The sequence below is a fragment of the Pongo abelii genome, chromosome 14 (assembly GCF_028885655.2).
Source record: "Pongo abelii isolate AG06213 chromosome 14, NHGRI_mPonAbe1-v2.0_pri, whole genome shotgun sequence".
NCBI classification, from domain to species: domain Eukaryota; kingdom Metazoa; phylum Chordata; class Mammalia; order Primates; family Hominidae; genus Pongo; species Pongo abelii.
In genome coordinates this window covers 85293399-85316272 of record NC_071999.2, presented here as the reverse complement: position 1 = coordinate 85316272, position 22874 = coordinate 85293399, and the positions used below count along the sequence as shown (strand labels likewise).

The 22874-nt window shown below is 35.2% G+C and overlaps 1 protein-coding gene across 8 annotated transcripts in view; it reads right to left on the bottom strand.

Annotated features, from left to right (window-relative positions):
• Positions 1 to 11456: 11456 nt before the first annotated feature.
• NDFIP2 (Nedd4 family interacting protein 2) overlaps positions 11457 to 22874 on the bottom strand; it is a 79046-nt gene continuing 67628 nt past the window's right edge. For 3 of the 8 annotated variants that reach the window (XM_054528693.2, XM_054528691.2, XM_054528692.2), the window contains one exon: positions 11457 to 14764. In XM_054528693.2, the coding sequence (XP_054384668.2) occupies positions 14706 to 14764 (59 nt within the window). In that variant the 3' untranslated portion in view covers positions 11457 to 14705. 8 annotated transcript variants of the gene reach the window in all.

Sequence of the window (22874 nt, the reverse complement as noted above, 5' to 3'; positions counted from 1 at the left end):
CTACACTATTACATTCCCTCCACATGGAAGAAACATCAAAAGTAAGAGGTGAACTTTTTCCTTCCCCACTTCCCAACAGTGTACTAAATCTAAAAAATAAAAATTAAAATTAACCTCTAGTTCACAGACAGGTAAGATATTAGCATTACGAAAAATGAGAAACATTTTGCTAGAATTCGAAGACCCAGAGATTTGACAATGCATATGAATGGCTAAAGTTAACATACTCATATTACAAGTAATTTTTTTTCAATTCTCTTCCAGATTTTTTTTTTTTCCAGAGACAGTGTCTCTGTCACCCAGGCTGGAGTGCAGTGGCATGATCAGCACTCACCACAGCCTTGAACTCTTAGTCTTCTGCCAAGAGTTCAAGGTGAACTCCCGCCTTGGCCTCTCAAAGCCCTGGGATCACAGATGTGAGCACTGCACCAGGCCTCTTCCAGATTTTTTAATATTTGAGCTTTACTCCTGACTTCAGGCAATGATACAAGAAAATGGTGAGAGGGAGGAGGAGAGAAGGAAGAAAGGTCAAGAAGGCAGTAGGAACAAAAGACGAAAAGAGTTAACACCTACTGCTAGCAAATAGGTGTAAGTAGGCCCAGACTTTTTCTATGCATCTCAACTGCATTCTGCAGAGTTGAGAGAAGGTCGATTCAGAATCTGGAACCCGAACAAGCAAGAGGTGTGTCTCTCTGTAGGACTTCTTTACATTTTTTTTTAATTTTTAAGTTTAGGGGTACATGTGCAGGATGTGCAGCTTTGTTATATAGGTAAACACGTCACAGGGGTTTGTTGTACAGATTATTTCATCACCCATGTATTAAGCCTAGTATCCACTAGTTATTTTTCCAGATCCTCTCCCTCCTCCTACCCTCCACCCTCTCTTCGGCCACTGTGTGTGTTGTTCCCTCTATATGTTCATGTGTTCTCATAATTTAGCTCCCACTTATAAATGAGAACATGTGGTACGTGGTTTTCTGTTCCTGTGTTAAGTTTGCTAAGAATAATGGCCTCCAACTCCATCTATGTCCCTACAGAGGACATGATCCTGTTCTTTTTTATGGCTGCATAGTATTCCATGGTGTATATATGTACCACATTTTCATTATGCAGTTTACCTTTAATGTTCGGAATTTAGGTTGATTCTATGTCTTTGCTATTGTGAATAGTGCCGCAATGAACATACATGTGCATGTGTCTTTATAATAGAGCGATGTGGGGTATATACTCAGTAATGGGTTGCTAAGTCAAATGGTATTTCTGTTTCTAGACAATTCTTTGAGGAATTGTCATGCTGTCTTCCACAATAGTTGAACTAATCTACACTCCCACCAACAGTGTAAAAGCATTCCTTTTTCTCCACAACCTCACCAACATCTTTTTTTTACTTTTATAGTCAAAATAATAGCCATTCTGACTGGTGTGAGATGGTATCTCATCGTGGTTTTGATTTGCATTTCTCTAATAATCACTAAAGTTGAGCTTTTCTTCATATGATTGTTGGCCACATGTATGATTGCTGGCAGCATGAGAAGTGCCTGTTCATGTCCTTTGCCCACTTTTTAATTGGGTTGTTTTTGGCTTGTAAATTTAAGTTCCTTATAGATGCCGCATAGTTTGCAAAGTTTTCTCCCATTCTGTAGGTTGTCCATTTACTCTGTTGATAGTTTATTTGGCTGTGCAGAAGCTCTTTAGTTTAATTAGATACCATCTGTCAATTTTTGCTTCTGTTGCAATTGCTTTTGGCATCTTCGTCATGAAATCTTTCCCTGTGCCTATGCCCTGAATGGTATTAACTAGGTTTTCTTTTAGGGTTTTTATAGTTTTTAGTTTTACAGTTAGGTCTTTAATCCATCTTGAGTTGATTTTGTTATATGGTGTAAGAACAAGGTCCTGTTTCAATTTTCTGCATATGGTTAGACAGTTATCCCAGCACCATTTATTAAATACAGGGAACCCTTTCCCCATTGTCTGTCTTTGTCAGGTTTCTCAAAGATCAGATAGTTGTAGGTGTTTAGTCTTATTTCTGAGTTCTCTATTCTGTTCTGTTGGTCTATGTGTCTGTTCTTGTACCAGTACCATACTGTTTTGGTTACTGTAGCCCTGAAGCATAGTTTGAAGTCAGGTAGCATGATGCCTCCAGCTTCGTTCTTTTTGCTTAGGATTGCTTTGGCTATTCAGGCTCTTTTTTGGTCCCATATAAATTTTAAAAAGTTTTTTCTAGTTCTGTGAAGACTGTCAATGGTAGTTTAATGGGAATAGCATTGAATCTATAAATTGCTTTGAGCAGTATGGCCATTTTCACAATATTGATTCTTCCTATCCATGGCATGGAATGTTTTTCCATTTGTTTGTGTCATCTCTGATTTCTTTGAGCAGTGGTTTGTAGTTCACCTTGTAGAGGTCCTTCACTTCCCTTGTTAACTGTATTCCTAGGTATTTTCTTTCTGTGGCAATGATGAATGGGAGCTCATTCATGATTTGACTCTTGGCTTAACTGTTGTTGGTGTATAGAAATGCTAGTGATTTTTGCACGTTGATTTTGTATCCTGAGATTTTGCTAAAGTTGTTTAATGGCTTAAGAAGCTTTTGGGCTGACAACATGGGGTTTTCTAGATATAAGATCATGTCATCTGCAAGCAGGGATAGTTTCATTTCCTCTCTTCCTATCTGAATATACTTTATTTTTTTCTCTTGCCTGGTTGCCCTGGCCAATACTATGTTGAATAGGAGTGATAAGAGAGGTCATCCTTGTCTTCAAGGATGTCAGTTTTCAAAGGGAATGCTTCCAACTTTTGCCCATTCAGTATGATATTGGCTATGGGTTTGTCATATAATGGCTCTTATTATTTTGAGGTACGTTCCTTCAATAACTAGTTTATTGAGAGTTTTTAACATGAAGGGATTTTGAATTTTATCAAAAGCCTTTTCTGCATCTATTGAGATAATCATGTGGTTTTTGTCTTTAGTACTGTTTATGGGACAAATCACATTTATTGTTTTGTGTATGCTGAACCCACCCTCCATCCCAGAAATGAAGCCTACCTCATTGTGGTGGATAAGCTTTTTGACATGCTGCTGGATTTGGTTTACCAGTATTTTCTTGAGGATTTTTGAATTGATGTTCATCAAAGATATTGGCCTGAAGTTTTCTTTTTTGTTGTTGTACCTCTGCGCAATTTTGATATCAGGATGCTGCTGGCCTCATAGAATGAGTTAGGGAGGAGTCCTTCCTTTTCAATTTTTTAGAATAGTTTCAGTAGGAATGGTACCGGCTCTTCTTTGGACATTTGGTAGAATTTAGTGTGAATCCATCTGGTCTTGGGCCTTTTTTGATTGGTAGGCTATTTATTACTGCCTCAATTTCAGAATGCATTATTGGTTTATTTAGGGATTACATTTCTTCCTGGTTCAGTCTTGGGAGAGTGGATGTGCCCAGGAATTTATCCATTTCTTCTAGATTTTTCTAGTTTATATGCATAGAGGTGTTTCTAATATTCTCTGATGATTGTTTGTATTTCTGTGGAGCCAGTAGTAATACCCACTTTTATCATTTCTGATTGTGTTTATTTGAATCTTCTCTCTTTTCTTCTTTATTAGTCTAGCAAGCAGTCTATTTTATTAATTTTTTCAAAAAAAGTTCCTGGATTCATTGATCTTTTGAATTTTTTTGTTTTTTCTGTCTCTCTGCCCTTCAGTTCAGCTCTGATTTTGGTTATTTCTTGTGTTCTACTAGCTTTGGAATTTGTTTGCTCTTGGTTCTTTAGTTCTTTCAGTTGTGACATTGTTAACTTGAGATCTTTCTAGCTTTTTGACGTGGGAATTTAGTGCTATAAATTTCCCTCTTAACACTGCCTTAGATGTGTCCCAGAGATTCTGGTATGTTGTATCTTTGTTCTCATTAGTTTCGAAGAACTTCTTGATTTCTGCCTTATTTTCATTATTTATCCAAGAGTCATTCAGGAGCAGGTTGTTCAGTTTCCATTTAGTTTTGTGGTTTTTAGTGAGTTTCTTAATCTTGAGTTCTAATTTGATTGTGCTGTGGTCTGAGAGACTGTGTGTTATGATTCAGTTCTTATGCATTTGCTGAGGAGTGTTTTACTTCTGATGTGATCAGTTTTAGAGTACATGATGTGTGGTGATGAGAAGAATGTATATTCTGTTGTTTTGGGGTGAAGAGTTTTGCACGTATCTATCAGGTCCACTTGATCCACAGCTGAGTTCAAGTCCTGAATATCTTTGTGAATTTTCTATCTCTTCTAATATTGTCAGTGGGGTGTTAAAGTTTCTCATTATTATTGTGTGGAAGTCTAAGTCTCTTTGTAGGTCTCTAAGAACTTGCTTTATGAGTCTGGGTGCTCCTGTATTGGGTGCATATATATTTAGGATAGTTAGTTCTTCTTGTTGAATTGATCTCTTTACCATTATGTAATGCCCTTCTTTGTCTTTTTTGATCTTTGTTGATTTAAAGTCTATTTTGTCAGAAGCTAGGATTGCAACCACTGCTTTTTTGTTTTCCATTTGTTGGTAAATTTTCTTCCATCCCTTTGAGTCTATGTGTGTCTTTGCACATGAGATGAGTCTCCTGAAGACAGTATAACTTGGGTCTTGGTTCTTTATCCAGCTTGCTACTCTGTGTCTTTTAATTGGGGCATTTAGCCCATTTACATTTAAGGTTAGTGTGTGGATTTCATCTTGTCATCATGATGCTAACTATAAGGTTATTTCGTAAACTTGTTTATGTTGTTGCTTTATAGTGTCACTGGTCTGTATACCTCAGTGTATTTTTATAGTGGCTGGTAACAGTTTTTCCTATCCATATTTAGTGCTTCCTACAGGAGCCCTTGTAAAGTAGGTGTGGTGGTAACAAATTCTTTCAGCATATGCTTGTATGAAAAGGATCTTATTTCTCTTTCATTTATGAAGCTTAGTTTGGCTGGATATGAAATTCTGGGTTGGGGTTTCTTTTCTTTAAGAATGTTGAATATTGGCCTCCAATCTCTTCTGATTTGTAGAATTTCCACTGAGAGGTTGGCTGTTAGTCTGATGGGCTTCCCTTTGTAGGTGACCTGGCCTTTCTCTCTGGCTGTTCTTAATGTTTTCTCTCATTTTGACCTTGGAGAATTTAAAGATTATGTGTCCTGGGGACGAACTTCTCATTGAGTATCTTACTGGGGTTCTCTGCATTTTCTGAATTTGAATAGTGATTGATCTAGCTAGGTTGGGAAAGTTCTCCTGGACAACACCCTGAAATATGTTTCCCAAATTGGTTCCATTCTCTTTATCTCTTTCAGGTACCCTAATCAGTTGTAGATACAGTCTCCTTACATAGTCCCATATTTCACAGAGGTTTTGTTCATTCCTTTACATTCTTTTTTCTCTATTCTTGTCTGCCTGTCTTATTTCAGAAAGACAGTCTTCCAGCTCTGAAATTCTTTCCTCCACTTGGTGTCTTCTGGTATTAATACCTGTGATTGCATTGTGCAGTTCTTGTAATGTGTTTTTCAGCTCTATCAGGTTGGTTATGTTCTGTATACTATTTTGGCTGTCAGTTCCTGCATTGTTCTATCATTAGTTTTAGCTTCCTTGCATTGGGTTACAACGTGCTCCGTTAGCTCAGTGAAGTTTGTTTTTATCCACATTCTGAAGTCTACTTCTGTCATTTCAGCCATCTCAACCTCAGCCCAGTTCCGAACCCTTTTTGGAGAGGTGTTGCTGTAATTTAGAAGAGGGCATTCTGGCTTTTTGAGCTTTTAGCGGCTTTGCACTGATTCTTTCTCATATTTGTGGGCTTATCTACCTTCAATCTTTGAGGCTGCTGACCTTTGAATGGGATTTTTGGGGTTTTTTTTGTTTTTGTTTTTTAACAGTCTGGACACTTTTCCATAGGGCTGCTGTGGTTTGCTGGGGGATCCACTCCAGACCCTAGTTGACTCAGACTTTCCAGTACTTGGTGGTATTACCAGTGACTTACCTGGAGGTATTACCAGTGAAGGCTGTGATTCAGCAAAGATGGCAGCCTGCCCCTTCCTCTAGGAGCTCCATCCCAGCGGGGCACAAACCTGTTGTCAGCCTGAACACATCTGTAGGAGGTGGCTGGAGGACTTGGCTGAGGTCCCACTCAATGCAGAAGAATGGATCAGGTCCCACTTAAAGAAGCAGTTTGGCCACATTTTGCTAGAGCAGCTGTGCTGTGCTGGGGGATTCCTTCCACACCCAGTCTGTTTGGACTCTCCAAAACCTGCAGGCTAAAATGGCTGACTCATTCAAATAGCAAAGATGGTGGCCTGCTCCTCCCCCAAGAAGCTCTGTCCTGTCTCAGGTAAGTGCTACACTGTTGACAGTGGCTGGCTGGAATTCCAAGCCAGTCAGTCTTATCTTGTGAGGTACCATGGGAGTGGGACCCACAGACCAACACTGCTCGGCCCCCTGGATTCAGCCCCCTTCCTAGGGGTATGTACGGACCTCCTGCCTTGCCTGAGTTGCAGTCACCTTTGTCAGGAATCTCAGATCCCAAGTATGTAAAGCTCTTGGATCTCTGTGCGTGCCTGCGTGGCTGTTTTGTTGAGAATCGATGCAGCTCTGTGTGTCAGACCCAAGGCCCTGGTGAAATGGGTTCATGAAGGGATCTCCTGATCTGACGGTTGCAAAGATCCATGGGAAAAGCATGGGTTCCTGAGGTTGCACACTCACTCACTGTTTCCCTGGGCCAGGGATTGGGGTTCTCTTGATTTCATGTCACTCCTGGGTGGGCCGTCACTCTGTCTTGCTTTTCTCCATTCTCCATGGGTCAAGCCATTTCCCTGATCAGTCCCAATGCGAGTACTTGGATGTTTCAGTTAATAGTGCTGTATTTACCCACCCCTTTCACTCCCTTATGTAAGAATCACACATTGTAGCTGCTTCTGGTCAGCCATCTTGCCTCACTCCTGCCATATTTTAACTCTTCTCTAAAAACCTAACATTATGTATTTGGGAGCTGGACTACCATAAAAGGGAGTGCTGATTTCACCCAGCCATTCTGATTTGTTGTTTTTCCAAGCAGATATTTGAAAATGGCACCTGCTTTCCCAGCCAGGAAGGTGGCCAAAAAAAGAAAAAAGGGAAGGGAAGGGAAAAGGAAGGGGGAAAGGGGAAGTGGAGGGGAAGGGAAGGGAAGGGAAAAAAGAAAATGGCACCTGCTTCCCTTGGCAAAGTTTTGTTGGTGGTCAATGTGGACAGCATGGAATGACCTTTGAGATAGTTGTTGAAATCATGGCTGCTGACATTTTCACTAGGCCATTCTCTAGAAGCGACTGGGAAGTACTGGGTTGCCAACTGGAACACAATTGGAGAATAAAGGGGTGACAGTCAAGCAGATATAAACCCATTACTTAAACTACTTACACACTGCTACAGTAGTGAGTTGATTGAAAATCAAACCACGTGTGAGGAATCTGGTCAGTAATCCCTGTGGGATGGTAAGACTTGCAACTCTTTTTTTTTTTTTTTCATGTTGGTGGCTTTTGAAGGCCTAAGCAGCTCTCCTGTAAATTCTACAGAACAGAGGTTACTGTAAGCACCTTTAAAAATAAGGTGCAAGATTTTGCACATCATTGTGAGCCATTGGCTTAGCCACTGAGGATCTTACTTACTTCAGTCTTGTTAAGAGCAATCCAAATTCTTTATCACTACACAGCACAGAGAACTCAAACTGTGTATCTTGGTCCCACTTCACCTCCAGATATCATACTGGCATTCAGGCAGGAAAAATTTGGGAAGAAGATAGAAGGGTGTGGTGGTTAATTTTATGTGTCAACTTGACTGAGGTAAGGGATGCCCAGACAGCTGATTAAATATTATTCCAGGTGTGTCTGTGAGGGTGTTTCCAGAAAAGATTAACATTTCAAACAGTAGACTGAGTAAAGAAGATCTGGCTTCACCTATGTGGATGTGCATCTTCCAATCCATTGAGAGCCAAAATAGCACAAAAATACGGAAGAGGAGTGAATTATCTCTCTTTTCTTGAGCTGGGACAATTCATGTTTGCCTGCCCTTATACACTGGAGCTCCTGGTTGTTGGGCCTTTGGACTCTAGACTTACACCATTTCTTCACCCCACTCCCATCTTCTAACTGGGACTGGGAGTTACACCATAGGCTCTCCTGGTTCTCAGCCCTTCTGACTCAGTGAATTACATCTCCAGCTTTCCTGGTTCTCCAGTTTGCAGACTGCAAATGGGAGGACTTCTCAGCCACCATAATCACATAAGCCAATTCCGATAATAAATACCTAGACAGATGGATCTATTGACCATACATATATACATACATACACAGATCCTATTGTTTCTGTTTCTCTGGAGAACACTAATACAGAGGGATTCCAAATGTCTGTAGGTTTAGTCAGAGAACAGTGATTGCCATATCCTGGGACACGCTGGTCCTAAAACAAAGGGAATTCGTTTTAAGCCCAGCATCAATTATTTATTTATTTATTTTATTTTATTTTATTTTTTGAGAGGGAGTCTCACTCTGTCACCCAGGCTGCAGTGCAGTGGTGTGATTTCGGCTCACTGCAACCTCTGCCTCCCGGGTTCAAGTGGTTCTCCTGCCTCAGCCTCCCAAGTGGCTAAGATTACAGGCGCCCACTACCACACCCAGCTAATTTTTATATTTTTAGTAGAGACGGGGTTTCACCATGTTGGACAGGCTGGTCTTGAACTCCTGACCTCATGTGATCCACCTGCCTCGGCCTCCCAAAGTGCTGGGATTACAGGTGTGAGCTACCACGCCCAGCCTAAACCCAGCATCATTTTCGTCTTCTCTCAGCCTACTCAGGCCGGACTTTCTTGTCAACTCTGACCTTTTCCCTCCAAATGACCTCGTTTCAGAGAACTTCTCACCAAATGGAGTTGTAAGGAGTTCATAAAGTAGGACGTTTACCTGCTGCATATATCAGATCCTGGAATAGTTCAGCTCCCAAAGGCCTTGAAACCACGTCATTCTTCATCTAGAGACTAAAGGACGAAGAAAATAAACCTTGGTTTCTCAGTAAATAAACTATGTTTGCAATAAAGAAACACTACTCTCCCCTGAGAGTGGTCTCCTATAATTACAAAGCAAGAGGTACACCTTTTCAGACATTATACCTGGGATCCTCTCACCTTCATAACCAGAAGTTATGCTGACATCATAAGAGCACAGGATCATCCTAGTAGAAAAATCTACGCAGAAAACATCTGTAAGAGCGTGTAATAAATTGTTAACAGTGGTTACTTCTAGAGAGGGAGATGAAGTTGGGAGATATGTGAAAAAGATGTTCGCAATTATTCTACATACTTCTTGCACAGTGTATTTGGAGAAAAGGAAGTCTGTACCATTGTGGACATCTGCAGTGGTACTGCAGTGGTAAAGTGAGTGGCTCACAATGATGTGGAAAATCTTGATCTTTTAAAGGTGTTTAGTATGTGCTAGGCTCATTGGAGGCTATGACTCTACACCTCACACAGATCCTGCCCTCATGCAGAAGTGGTGAGGCATGAATGCAAAGTACTGAGATACACAGTAGAAAGCGGTTTAATAAAGAGCCTCAGAAGAAGTGTTATGAGAATTGGAAAGATAATTCCTTCCTTCTGAGGAGAATCAAGGAAGGCAGAGAACATCACGCAAGAGATGGAAAAATACGAGAATGTATGAAATGCTTAAACACACTGTACACTTCTACTTATTCTTTAACATCTAGTTCCAATGTCACCTCTGTAGTGAAGAGTGCCCTTTTTCTCCTGGAGTTCAATTGCTCTGACCCAGGATTTTTGTTCCTACCTCAATACTAGTCAATTTTCCTGTTTATAAATCTTCCCCTATTAGACACTAAGTTAAAGGCCAGAAGGCATTTTATATATGCCAGTACATATACACAGCCTCACACTGGCATCCTATCCAACCATTCATTAAATGTATTGAGCTTTGTGCTTAGGTGTTGTGTGGGGGGGCAGTGACATGCAAAATTGAGCAAGATATAGTATCTACCATTGAGGATAGTAACCTAAAAATTAATACACTCTCAGCACTGTCTCGTAAGTACCTTGACAGAAATCACACATAGGGCTATGGAAACCAAGATGATCAAAATTAAATAGGATGAGAGAAAAAGGTTTCCTAAAAGAGACAGCAATTAAGGTTTTTGGGTTTTTTTGTTTTGTTTTTTCAAAGAAGGTGGAAAGAGGAATAGGGTAAAAGATGGATTTTATGTGGTACTAACAGCATCATCTCTTCAAGAACTATTAACAGGCATTCGAAAATATTTCAATGATCCAAAGGACGATCAGGGTAGAGTCTGGGGAATTTGATTCCCATCTAAGTATTTCCTTTTTGACATAACAGCCATTTTTAAAAATAAACCCAAGGTTGACCTATGATTATAACAGAAAGCTGGTGAAGTAATTTATCCTAGAATCAGAAAGAACATGCCCACCAACTTATTTCCTGATCACTTCTAACAAGGATTTCAGTGCAGTGGCTCTTTGAGCAAAATAAATGTGTCACTAGTTATAAAGTAGAACCATCTAAATCAATTCAGATTAAAAATCTGAGGGACCCTTCTGCCTGGAGAGATCTGTGCAAACTTCTACTTTTCCTACCAGCTAGAATGCTTAACTGCTTGGTAAACAGGCAACTGCCTTCCCCTCTTCACCTAATTGCATCCCTTAAGATCAAATGTCATCTAGGTAACTTTTGCTTTAATTCCACTTGCAGGAGGGAAGACATAAGGAGCAAATACGAATTTAATTAGGGAGTAGTAAAGTGGTTCTTTGCAAGCATGAAGAGACAGAAAACCCCTAAGATTCCGTGAACTGGAAGTATTGCTTTGGTTTGCTATAACCTCCGCTGTTAAACGAGTAATACCCCATATATGCTCTATTTAGGTGTTGATTAATAATAATAATAATAATAATAGTTTCTATTAAAACAAAGAGAATTTTTCTTAAAAGCAAGCAACTCAATCTCTCAAAACAAAAATAATGAAATATAAGCTCAAAACATTAAAAAAGTAAAAGCAGCAAATATTCTGAGCTTAAAATAAACTTTAAAAACATATTTTTAAAAGTATGAAATGAGTTTTCTATTTTTCTTAATTACTTGCTGGAAATTTTCGCATGTTAGGTATTATGTCCCAAATAAGAATTCACACCCATAAGCAGGTCTGACCTAGGTGACCAATGATACTTTACAAAGTAGAAATGAGCATAAATTATTTTCAAAAAGCTGATATTTTGTGTTTATTAAAATTAAACCACAATCTGTCTCGACATACAAATAACTGAGAAGTTAAAAGATGTTTCAACCCCAACCTAATTTCACAAGTGTTGTTTTCATCTCCAATCTTGAAAGGTTTGTCACATGAACAGTTTAGTGAGGCCAAAGTCGTGATAATATGCGAATCTTAAACTGATTTTGAAAAGGATGCATCACAGGTTCACACTTCCACATCTATACAACTTTATTAACAAGTAAAATACATGCCAGCATGTTTTATATATGGGCAAGGACATTCCTATGATAATGAATGGCACATTATCATCTAACAATTGACCTTTATCAAATATATGTTTTCATATGACTATTTGAAGAATTAAATAATCAACAACTAATAAGTGCTAAAATAACATTTAACAGCAGTTAAAAATATAAAAGCCATTCAGTTTAGTATTTACCATAAGCTGGAATCATTCAAATACAACTATTAAAAAAAATATTATTCTTCTTCTACAGGCCAAATGGTTCATTAGAAAACACTGTGGCAATAATAACTGGCTCCTGCCCTTACCCCAGTTCCATCCCTCAAAGGACAGTGGAGCTAAGGTAGTTGCTTCTTGGTACAGTCTACAATTATACACAGGATGATCATATAACTTATCCTCCAAATTAGAACACTGTTGAGAGTACGATGAGGCACTATTAAGCTGAGAAAACAGGAATAACCAGGACTCTTTTGAGCAAACTAAGGATATATACTACCTAAGTATGGTATCACATTCACTATCATTACCTTTTGCACTTCTTGAAATAGTACATACTAGATGAAAAAAATTATATTAAGTGAAGGAACTCTGAATTTTTCTCCAATTGGATATTTTGAACTCCACTTTTCCTGTTAGGAGAGGTTTTACTGGAAATAATATTGTTTTAGCAGGTAAAAATCTGTGAACAACTTCAAAGGCGTGTCTAAAATGAAATTTAGACTCAAAATAATAGGCTAAAGATTAGTATTTTTTCTATTAAGCAGAGATTTTCATTTTAACCAAATGTAATGGGATTTGTATTTTAATCTAAGTTTCTAAAATCTATCCTGCATACACTATATAGAAAAGTGTATTTTTGCCTTAAAATTCAGTTTATTGCATAAATACATGAAAATGGATTATCCTAGCCATGACCAGCTTATTCATTTACAATAGAAATAATTTGAAATTTTTTTGTATTAACTTCCAATCCCCAGTTCACACTCAAAAATGTTTAGATACCCTAACTTTTCAATCTTTAAGGCAGAGTGCAAAGATGATCAAGCATCCCCAAAACACAACAGCAGCTGTTCAAGCTCACAGGAAATGAAGTATGCAGGATTTGATACATCTGAAGGGAACATTAAGTTCTTGAAAATAACATTCTGATTCCCCTGCTTACATGATGAGATTTAAGGCTACCACTGAACTATGCCAATTATAGAGGGTTAAGTAATATGTATACTTGAACCTTACAGATTTGGGGGGAAAAGTCAAAACAAAAAGTGAAGTTTTGATGCTGGATCAAAAGTAACATGTATCCATATTCAGAAAACAAGCACATATACCATAAAAGCTAAAATGAAATTTTAGTAAGTCGATGTTTGATAGCTAAGCTTCCTAGTAATTATTTCATTACCATGTAGCAAAGCTTAATTTCATTTAAAAATTATTGAAAGAATAAAGTACAGGTCTATAAGAAATTAATATGAAAGAGATCCAGCATGAGTTTGAATATGTTATTAGTACAGTTTAATTTTAATTAATTTCCAAATTAGGCAACTAAACTAAATATTTTTTCTTTACCCCATGCTATTCAAGGGGTGTAACACAGGTACTTTAATACAACAATAAAAATTTTAATATAATAAAAATTCTACGCAGGAAAGTAAACTGAATGAGACAAAACAAAAAATAGGCTATATTAGCAAAACAAAACTATGTTTTATTTATCAAAGACAATGAAAAAATTAGAAAATACAAAAGAGGTTATAAAGCATAATAAATTTTATTTTTTGGAAATGGAAAAATGTCCCTGAATAGTTAGATGTACCTTTTAGTAGTAATGTCTAATAAGAAATAAGAAATCAATTTTATATGGTCCATATACCTGTATTAAATAATTTTTAAGTTTAAAAGATAAAATACCATCATTTTAAATGTTGGTATTCAAAACCAAAGATATAACTGAAAGGAAAAACAGATGAGACATAAAATGATTTGCAAGATGGGAAATATAGTAGTTTATGAATGTAAATTAAATTCCAGTTATAATAGTGGCTACACACTCTCACTACACACACATAGACCCCACAGTCCTATATGCCACAAACACATTTCCATAACTTGAAAATGAGTGTTTTGCATATCTCAGTTCAGGATATGTTTTTTACAACTTAATCCTAAAGTCATAAAGCAAGAAGCTATTAATAGTACAAGATTTTATTTGCTAAGCTTTACAAATTAAACTCTAAAAAAATTATTACAATGATACTGAAAGATATTTTATTGGCTTTTTAAAAGACAAACACAAATGAGAATTATCTTATTTAGAAAATTAACTTTCAAAATTATCTTAAATGAAATAAATATAATATCTAATACAATCTCTTCCTGCAAGAATCTCTAAGACGGGCAATCCTAAAAACCCAGCTTCCCATCTGAAAATCCCTAAAACTAGTGTGTCCCTTAAAAAAAATTTATTTTTCTTATAAAGGACATTTGGTACTCCCACATTTTCTTAAAATTTGTCCTAACACAAATTCTAACTTTAACACTCAGGTTTCTAAATATATATATGTGTGTGTGTGTATATATATGTATACATATACACATATATATTTAGTTCACTTTATTTAAAATTAGTGAAAGCTATCTGGACACAATTTCTAAGAAAACATTGCAGAAAGTAAATTATGCATGGTTATTTACAGGAAGAGTTTTCCTAAATAATAATGTAAATATCATGTTCAAAAATCTGACAAATCCTTTCTAATAATCAGCACTGCAAGTTTCAATACACCTTATATAACAAAAGATGTTTCATGTGTAGAATTGCCAGATGAGTCTAAGAGCCAGAAACTAAATCATTTGACATGGTTAAAAATTTCATTTTTATTATACTAAATGTCAGGTCAGAAGTCAATGGCATTTACAAGCTGGAAGACTGTTTATCCACTCAACTCTTTCAATTATATCAAACACTGATTAACCAAATGTGACTAGACTTAACTGCTACAACTTTATGGTTTCTATCAAGTATATGCAAATATCTTAAATGGGCACATATGCATATGTGCAAAACAAATGAAATATAGATACTTAAAGAATGAACAGAAATGGCTTGTAAGCATAAACCACCCTGCCATTCAATTTCAAAGCTCCATCTTTTCTTCACTAATTTGTCTTCTGTTATTAGTAGTCTTCTATTAAAGTTGTAGGTTTACAGATGATCTGGAAATTTCACATTGGTGTAAGAAAGGAATGTCGGGTTGATGCAGTCTGGAGACAAAGAAGGAATTAGTCTTAAAATGTATTCAGTTGTCTTTATCTAAATCATAGTATAATACAACACATTTTATAGAAGAATTACATTAAGTATATAATATTCTCTTGATAAGTCTACATATCAGAATATATTCTAAAGTGTAAGGCTTCTATAGCAGATTTTCATCTAGAAAATATTTGCATTGCATTTTAGACTCTTCAAAATGCATAGAAGACAATCACACAAATTAGTAAAATAGCAAAATTACTTTGCCTTTTAATCTTATTACTAATACCGACAAATTCTTAATGCCACTGTCTGCAAAGATATTTTGCTTGTTAAAATAAAAAGGCGACTTCTTTGGGAGTGGTTGGGGAGACTTTAATAGAACACTTAAAATGATACTTTAATATGATCTAGAAATACAAGTGTATTCATAGTACTCTAGCAGAAATAAGTAAATTATACAAGCTTATGTATAACTTATATAAATGATAAAATGTAAGCAACCAAATCACAAAGCATGCAATTTATTTATTTGAAAAAAAAATACTTAGTAAACTTGAAACACTTTGTTCCTTATAGTCCTACATTCAGAAGTTAAGTACTAGTAGACATTTTGGTTATAGAGTTCAAATGCTTTATAAGTTTACCTTATTTATAGGCATAAAGTATATGGTACTTGCTTTAAAAAGTAGAATAGGGAGTATGAGGTTACTTTATGTGAAGATACTCCCGCTGAACAATAAATAAATACTATTACTATAACCACGACCTCCAGAAATTCACTGGACAACCAGTAAGACAACTTCTACTCATTTCTTCATATTCCTACTTATTCAAGTTGTAGCCTTCATAGTTGATAAAAACCAGCACACATTAAGAAAACAATAACAGAACTATTTTCTTCACATGACTTTTATTCCTTGATCCAGACTGTTAAAAGGACTGCAAGACAAATTGTTTTTCAATCAGATTTTTTTCTCCACCAGATGTCTATGTGGATTTCACATTGTTTTATACAAAAATGCCCATTCCTTCGGTCTAAGTACTATGTCATATTTTGTTTTTTCAAGCCTTCAGATTTTGTGCTGGTGGTTACTTCATATACATTCTATGGTTAATCTTTAAAGAGAAGTTTTAAAAGTCTGATTTAAAATTTCAGTTCACTCGCTATGTATTTTAAAAATTAAAATTTATGAAATTCAATTTTAAAAATCTAAAAGTTATGTAAAAAGGTCTACGACTTATTACATTTCAATAAGCTGACTGTTAGCAGTATTAAAAAATATTAAATATGCTAACAGTAAAAATCATGAATACACATTAGGCATTTAATATGTATCTGGTAAATTTGAATACATAAAGGGAATAGGCAGAGTTCACAGATTAATATTTCTTACCTCTACAATAAGAAGAAATACCTTGTTCTATGAGCAGCTGCCATACTTTCAGACATGTTTCTGACTTTTAGATAATTAACAAATCCTCTGAAGAAAAGGAGCAGGCCTGAGAAGGTTGAAATAATATGGATATGCTATGTTTTTATACAGAAAGGGGCAAGATAAATTTAAAGTAGACAATTATAAACAAGATCCTCTTGGCTTAAGGAATTTTATTTGCAGACTTCCATTCATGTCTATAATATATTTTACACTATAAGGATAAACTCTGTCACAAGAAAATACAATTTTTCAATTTGTTAAGCCTAGATGTACCAAAATTAAAGCAAATCTAGCTATAAAAATTCAGAATTACATAAAAATATATACATTTAAGTGATTTTCTTAAATAGTAAAGTTACCTGACGCACTTAAACTGATTCAACTCATAAAAACCCCATTGAACCCATGAGTTCAATCTTTTCAATTAATATAACTACTGGGTGAACTAAGGCATATTTATTTATATAAAGTAGACAAAAAGGAAATATATACATGAGGTTGCTAACAATTGTGGGGAAAAAAACAATAAGCCTGTAAAGTAATATCAAGTGCCTGTCATCTTTGAAATCTGTATTTGAAGATATGTGCATTATGTACATATTTTTAATTATGAGTTCTTATTTTGAAGTAATAATAAAAAACTAACTTATAATAAAAAATTAAGATGAGTTAGAAAAGACAACTTGGAAGACAGTCACTCTAATGATTTAGATTATTTGGGATACATCTTATATCTACCTCAGTTTTCTCCTTTGTAAAGTAGTATTTTAAAATAACAACCACAGATATATTTAATAATTTAAAAAGCAATACCTGTGAAATTCTCTAAAGTTTCACATAAGTATAAAACATTACCATTATTAGTATAAGCCTTTGAAATACTTAAGCATATGATTCTTAGGGAAACATTTATTAACTCCAGTAAATTTTTAACCAGGAAATTGGGGTGGGAGGATCCAAAAACAAAAACAGAAGGTATCTACTGTATGTGTATGACTTTCCTCACCAGGAGGAAAAGGAGTTTGTGAATTTAAAATATGAAATCTCAAACTAAATTTGTACCCCAACTGCAAGAGAGTAATCAAATCACTAAAAACAAGAAGCATGTGTGTAGTAAATTGGAGAAGAAAGACAGAAGAGAGATACAAATGATGACTTAAATGGTATAAATTACAGCTAAACCCAATCGCATCTGCTTCCCATATCCTAACTCCCGCCGTTTGGGACTCCCTCTGAATTCCACCCTCATGCCCTTCCAGATGCTGTTCAAAGATAATAATACTGTTATCCAAATGTAAAAATATTATTGAAAAATGTAAACCAATTTATTTGTGGGATCCCTTCCTTTGTCTCTAAAGCTGCTGTTTTCTGACACACATTTTACTTCTCAGGCATTTTCTAAAAGAAGCCACCCAGTTCATACCTAAAAACCAATCACTCAGTGGCTACTGTTTCTCAGCATTCTACAAAGTGCTCAACATTCTTTTCAGCATATGTGAGAGCAACATTTTTATCATTGATTACATTTTCACATTCCCCTAAATAAATAAACACTAGATTATGGCTCTGAGGTGAAACTAGCATTGTCCTCTGTATTCTACTCTGCCCCACAATAACCTCCCTAAGATTCCTCCAATCTCTAAATAATATAAATATACACACAAATGTACTCATTTAATATGCTTAAATACTTAATAGACTTTATAAACCTTCTCACTTTTAGGTAAGAAACTCAATAAAGAACATGGCATTCAGGCAGTTAGAACACAACAATATAAAACTGGCTTCATCTCCAGATGCATCTCAACAAAGTCACAACACTAAAATAATTTCAATATAGCTATTAAAGAATTAAGTGACCTTATCTGACTAACGATAATTTGTTTTCCCAAAAGATCCTAAAGATCCAACAGTATGACTAAATAAAAACTCAGAGAGAAGACTGCCACCTACTGAAATGCTGTTATTTTCTGGTACAATTCTGAGTGAAACATGGGCTTTTACTCTTAACTAGAAACAAAAGGTATTCCTTATGTCAGCAAATACATCTGAAATGTGGATTAAAGATATAATGTGATTTAACGATTAACTTAATTATCTCACATCGAAGGTAAAAAAGAAAAGGGAACAAAAATTGAAAATCCATAAAATTCCATCAATATTAATAAAAAGACATGTCTTATAGGAAGACAACTCAACAGAAGTACTGTGATCATTAGGCATAAAGCCTTTCCTTATGCCTGGCTGATTAATGATTAATTCAAGGCACATTTCAAAAGCATAAAGAATGTTTCCATTATCGAAAAATAAGAGAACAGATAGAACAACCAAACTATCCAACTCTCAAATTTCCTAAGATCATTAAAAGAAGTCATTTGTGTATGTTTTCTGAGATAAATGCTAAAGACACTTTTTTATCACGTTGTTATTTTAAAATTTTGTAGCATTCAATTATCATCCCGCCACTGACTCTTTACACTGATAGCCTCTGGAATTTAAATCTAAGAAATCTGTAATGCTATATAGAATAGTTTAAAAATGTGAGATGATGTGTTTGAATATGAGAATTTTACAGAAGAAAAATAATTTCTACACAAATTGCAACACAGTTTATTTACATCTTACAGTTTTTGGAAATATCCAAGTTAAACTAAATGCATTAAGAATAAACTTACCAAGTACAAGAAATATCCACCAAAGCCAATACTGTCCATTGAAATATCCAGTAAAATAATCAGAAAACTACGGAGTGAACATAAATATATTAACCGAATTCATACACCTGAATTTGAAAATCATAAATTATCTTCAGTTTCAGAATGATTTACTTCAAATCATCTTTAACACTTAAAAATAGCACAAAGGAAAAATAAAAACACTTAATGGCATACACATATATAAATTATTTGAGAAAAAATCATCTTATGCAATAGCAAAAAAAAATTGAAGTATTTTCGGAAACAAAAACCAGTTTCAAACTCCCCACAAGAAATAGTAAATGCTGTATGTCTGAATCACACATTTTCTTATTAAAAATTTCACATCAGTCCTTTTTTCATAATCTCTCAAAACCACAACTACCATCCCAAACACACTACAGCAACCCGCTGCTTCAGATATTAACACCAAAAGCCCCATTAGTTTAATCTTATCAGATGGGGGTGTTCTGCCGACCTCCAAAAGAAGAGCTTTTGACCTTCTGTACACCCCCTACTGTTAATAACTGCCAAAAATACTAGGTGCATAAAGACCCCCATTAGAGTCTTTTTATTTTCAAACTAGATGCTCTAGCATTCAGTTCCCAACAGAGAGCTGAGAACAGCTAAATGAACCTTAAAGTGGCATTTCAACAGTTCCTATTAGTGGCCATGGTAGACAGTTTTCTATTCTCCGTGGTGTGGGAATATGAACAGGCAGATGGAAGGCAGAGTTTGATGATATTGGACACAGATATCGTTTCCTTGATTAGACTCTAGACATCACACTTCATTAATTTTAAAAGGTTTTTTAAAAAATCAATCTAATTTTCTTCACTTCAGATAACTTTAGCATCTAAAACAATGCCTCAAATGATTACTTTTTAAAAAGTGTTTACAATAACCTACTCTAAAACTGTTAAAAATTAGCTTGTGTTTACCCACCGTGTTTCCACTGGTCTGCAAACTGAATCTGATGTAACTAAAAACGATTTCATTAAATGCAGACTTGCTCTCAAACCTGATACTAATTAAAAGTATTTGTAACTTTATAGGTAAAGACTTCCAATTATTTGTTGGTAATTTCCATATAAGCTTAAAAATCCTAGGCTTTGGCAATAATAAAAAATGCTTACAAATTGTAAATAATGTTATCATTTAGTAAGCATATCAAATAAAGATTATCTAAGTCTGTTTTTTATAGCCTTCTAAGTATTTTCTCAGGAAGTATTTCCAATTAATAAATAAACCATTTATAGTAATTTCAGTATTTATAGTAATTTTATATTTTAAATTTTATAGTAATTTTTTAAAATTTATAGCAATTTCTTAAAATTTATAGTAATTTCAGAGATTTAAAATTTCAAACACATAAATCCCATGTACACCTACATCTTTAAAATATATGTACAATGAAGGAGGGACTTGAAATTGAAAAGATACAGCTTATACAGGATGGTACTATACTATTTTTTAGTCAAGTGATTAACAGTTAGAAATACAACATTTTCATATAGGTCTTAAAGGCTGTAAGAACAAAAAAGAATAAAGAACCAAGGCAATACGTTTTTAAATTTCTGCGTGTTACCCAGTAACAGGTAACCTGAACATCAACAACAGTCATTCTTCACCAAAAATATTTACCATAAAGCTAGTTCTTATTTACTCCCTAGTGAAAAACATTATTACCTTCACCCTGATGTCAAAGAGAAGGATTTGCTATGTAAAAAGGATAAAGAAATGCTTTTGGACTCATTACTATGTTAGCAAAAATGTTTTAAAATACTAAAATCATAAGCCTAAGCCAACCTGTTGTTTTTTTCATATAAGTAAACCAATCATGTTGATTGGCCAGTCACAGGCTAGAGAAATCAAATTTTGGAAAATAAATTAATGAACATTATGAATTCATCTAATTTTATTATATTAATGTAACATCACTACTTCATTGTTTACATCCTGTCTACTTTCAAAATGTACTTTGTTGGTTTTTAATAAAACACATATGTATTTTTAACCACATAATAAAAAACCTTAGAAGTAGTATCAGAAGCCTAGGCTAAAGATATTTACACAAAATCCGAGGTTCATGGCAGCTCAGACACAAAATGGACAGCAGCAGTATGATTTATAAATTACTTATTGTCTAATGAAAGGAAACACCAGGTTTTTAGGAGAAAACTTTTCTCTCAGCACTAAACTCTAAGAGGAATGTTTTACTTGGAGCATTACAGTAAAAGTCAAAGTATAGTGTAACAGAGGCAGTACAGAAGTAGGAAAATAGGCAATGAATTGAGACCAAGGTAGATGTCAATTCACATTAAAAACTGTGAGACTGGCCCGGCGCGGTAGCTCACGCCTGTAATCCTAGCACTTTGGGAGGCCGAGGCAGGCAGATTGCCTGAGCTCAGGAGTTTGAGATCAGCCTAGGCAACGCGGTGAAACCCTGTCTCTACAAAAATACAAAAAATTAGCCAGGCATGGCGGCATGTGCCCATGGTCCCAGCTACTTGGAGGATGAGGCAGGAGAATCGCTTGAACCCGGGAGGCGGAGGTTGCAGTGAGCCAAGATGGCACCACTGCACTCCAGCCTGGGCGACAGAGTGAGACCCCGTCTCCACAAAAAAAACAACTGTGGGACCTTGAGCAAATTATTAGACTCTTTTTTCTTAGTTTCATCACCAATAAAATGGCTAGATCATCACCAGCATCAGAGATACAGTTAAAGTTTGAACATTCATTGCTTGTAACAAATTATGCCTGGCACACACTAAGGGTTAAATGAATGGCAGTTATTATTTTACACAAAAGATTTTTTTAAGTCCTTTTCTTAGAACACTTCTTAACACACACTAAAGGCATAACATTAACTCTAACTCAGTAAAAGTATTTTAAGGGAAACTAAACAGTCCTGGTGATCAAACTTGATGACAGTATTTACCTTACAAAACTGTAAGAAACTCTAGTCTTTGAATTTAAGTTCCCCATCTTATCACATCAACTAGAGGTGATAACTAGATAATCTAATCCCTTCTCAACCTGAGGTTCTTATGAGAAAATTAAGCTGTAATACTCTAAGGGCATAAGTTGTATAAGATGCATTAACTTCTTTCTTACACATCTAGAATGATACTAGCAATTTACTAACACGGAGAATTGAGAAAACAGTCCTCATATCATTTTCTATGTTCTATGACTTAGATAAGAAATCCCATTTGAATGATAGTGCTTAATTCTATTAGTATCATAATCAACATTGGACTTATCTAGGCCCAACTTTGAAGTTTTTTAATAATAATTTCTATAAGGGAAGGGATTGTGCCTTTATCTTTGTATGTTCTGTAACACTTACTAGATTTATACTTGTGTTAGGAACCCACTGTACATCTTTTGCAATAAAATTAAAACAAGAAATTGTCAGGGGATAGTTCTTATGATGGCTCAAATTTTAATTATCTTAGAAGAAACCAGTCCATAGGTCCCAACCAAGAATTAACTGATTAATAACCAAAACCTATGGATTACTGAAACCCTGGGAAGCGATAAGTTTTAAAATAATGAAGAAATCCATTACATCTATAAACATTAATATTTTCATAGTGGGTACTTTTAAGTCAACTTCATAATATAGATATATTATCAAAGTGAACATTTAAGAGAAGCTAACATATTTGATCTATGATTCTACTAAAAATTTTAGGAGGATTTAGCTCATTCAATTAGAAATGAATGTTTAAATGTAGAATGTATGTATTTTAATTTATTAATTGTATAACAGCATTTAAAATGTGTAGGTATCTTTTCAAAAGACTTATTACAACAATAAGTAAAGCCACTCTTGATCATTCTCCTAGATCTTATAGTAAAAAAAAAAACAAAAAACTACATAGAAACATTTGTAAAAAGAAGTCAAAAGAGGCCTTCAAAAGGCTGGGGGACGATTATGCTAACAACACTACTGCCTATGCAATTGTTACAGAAAA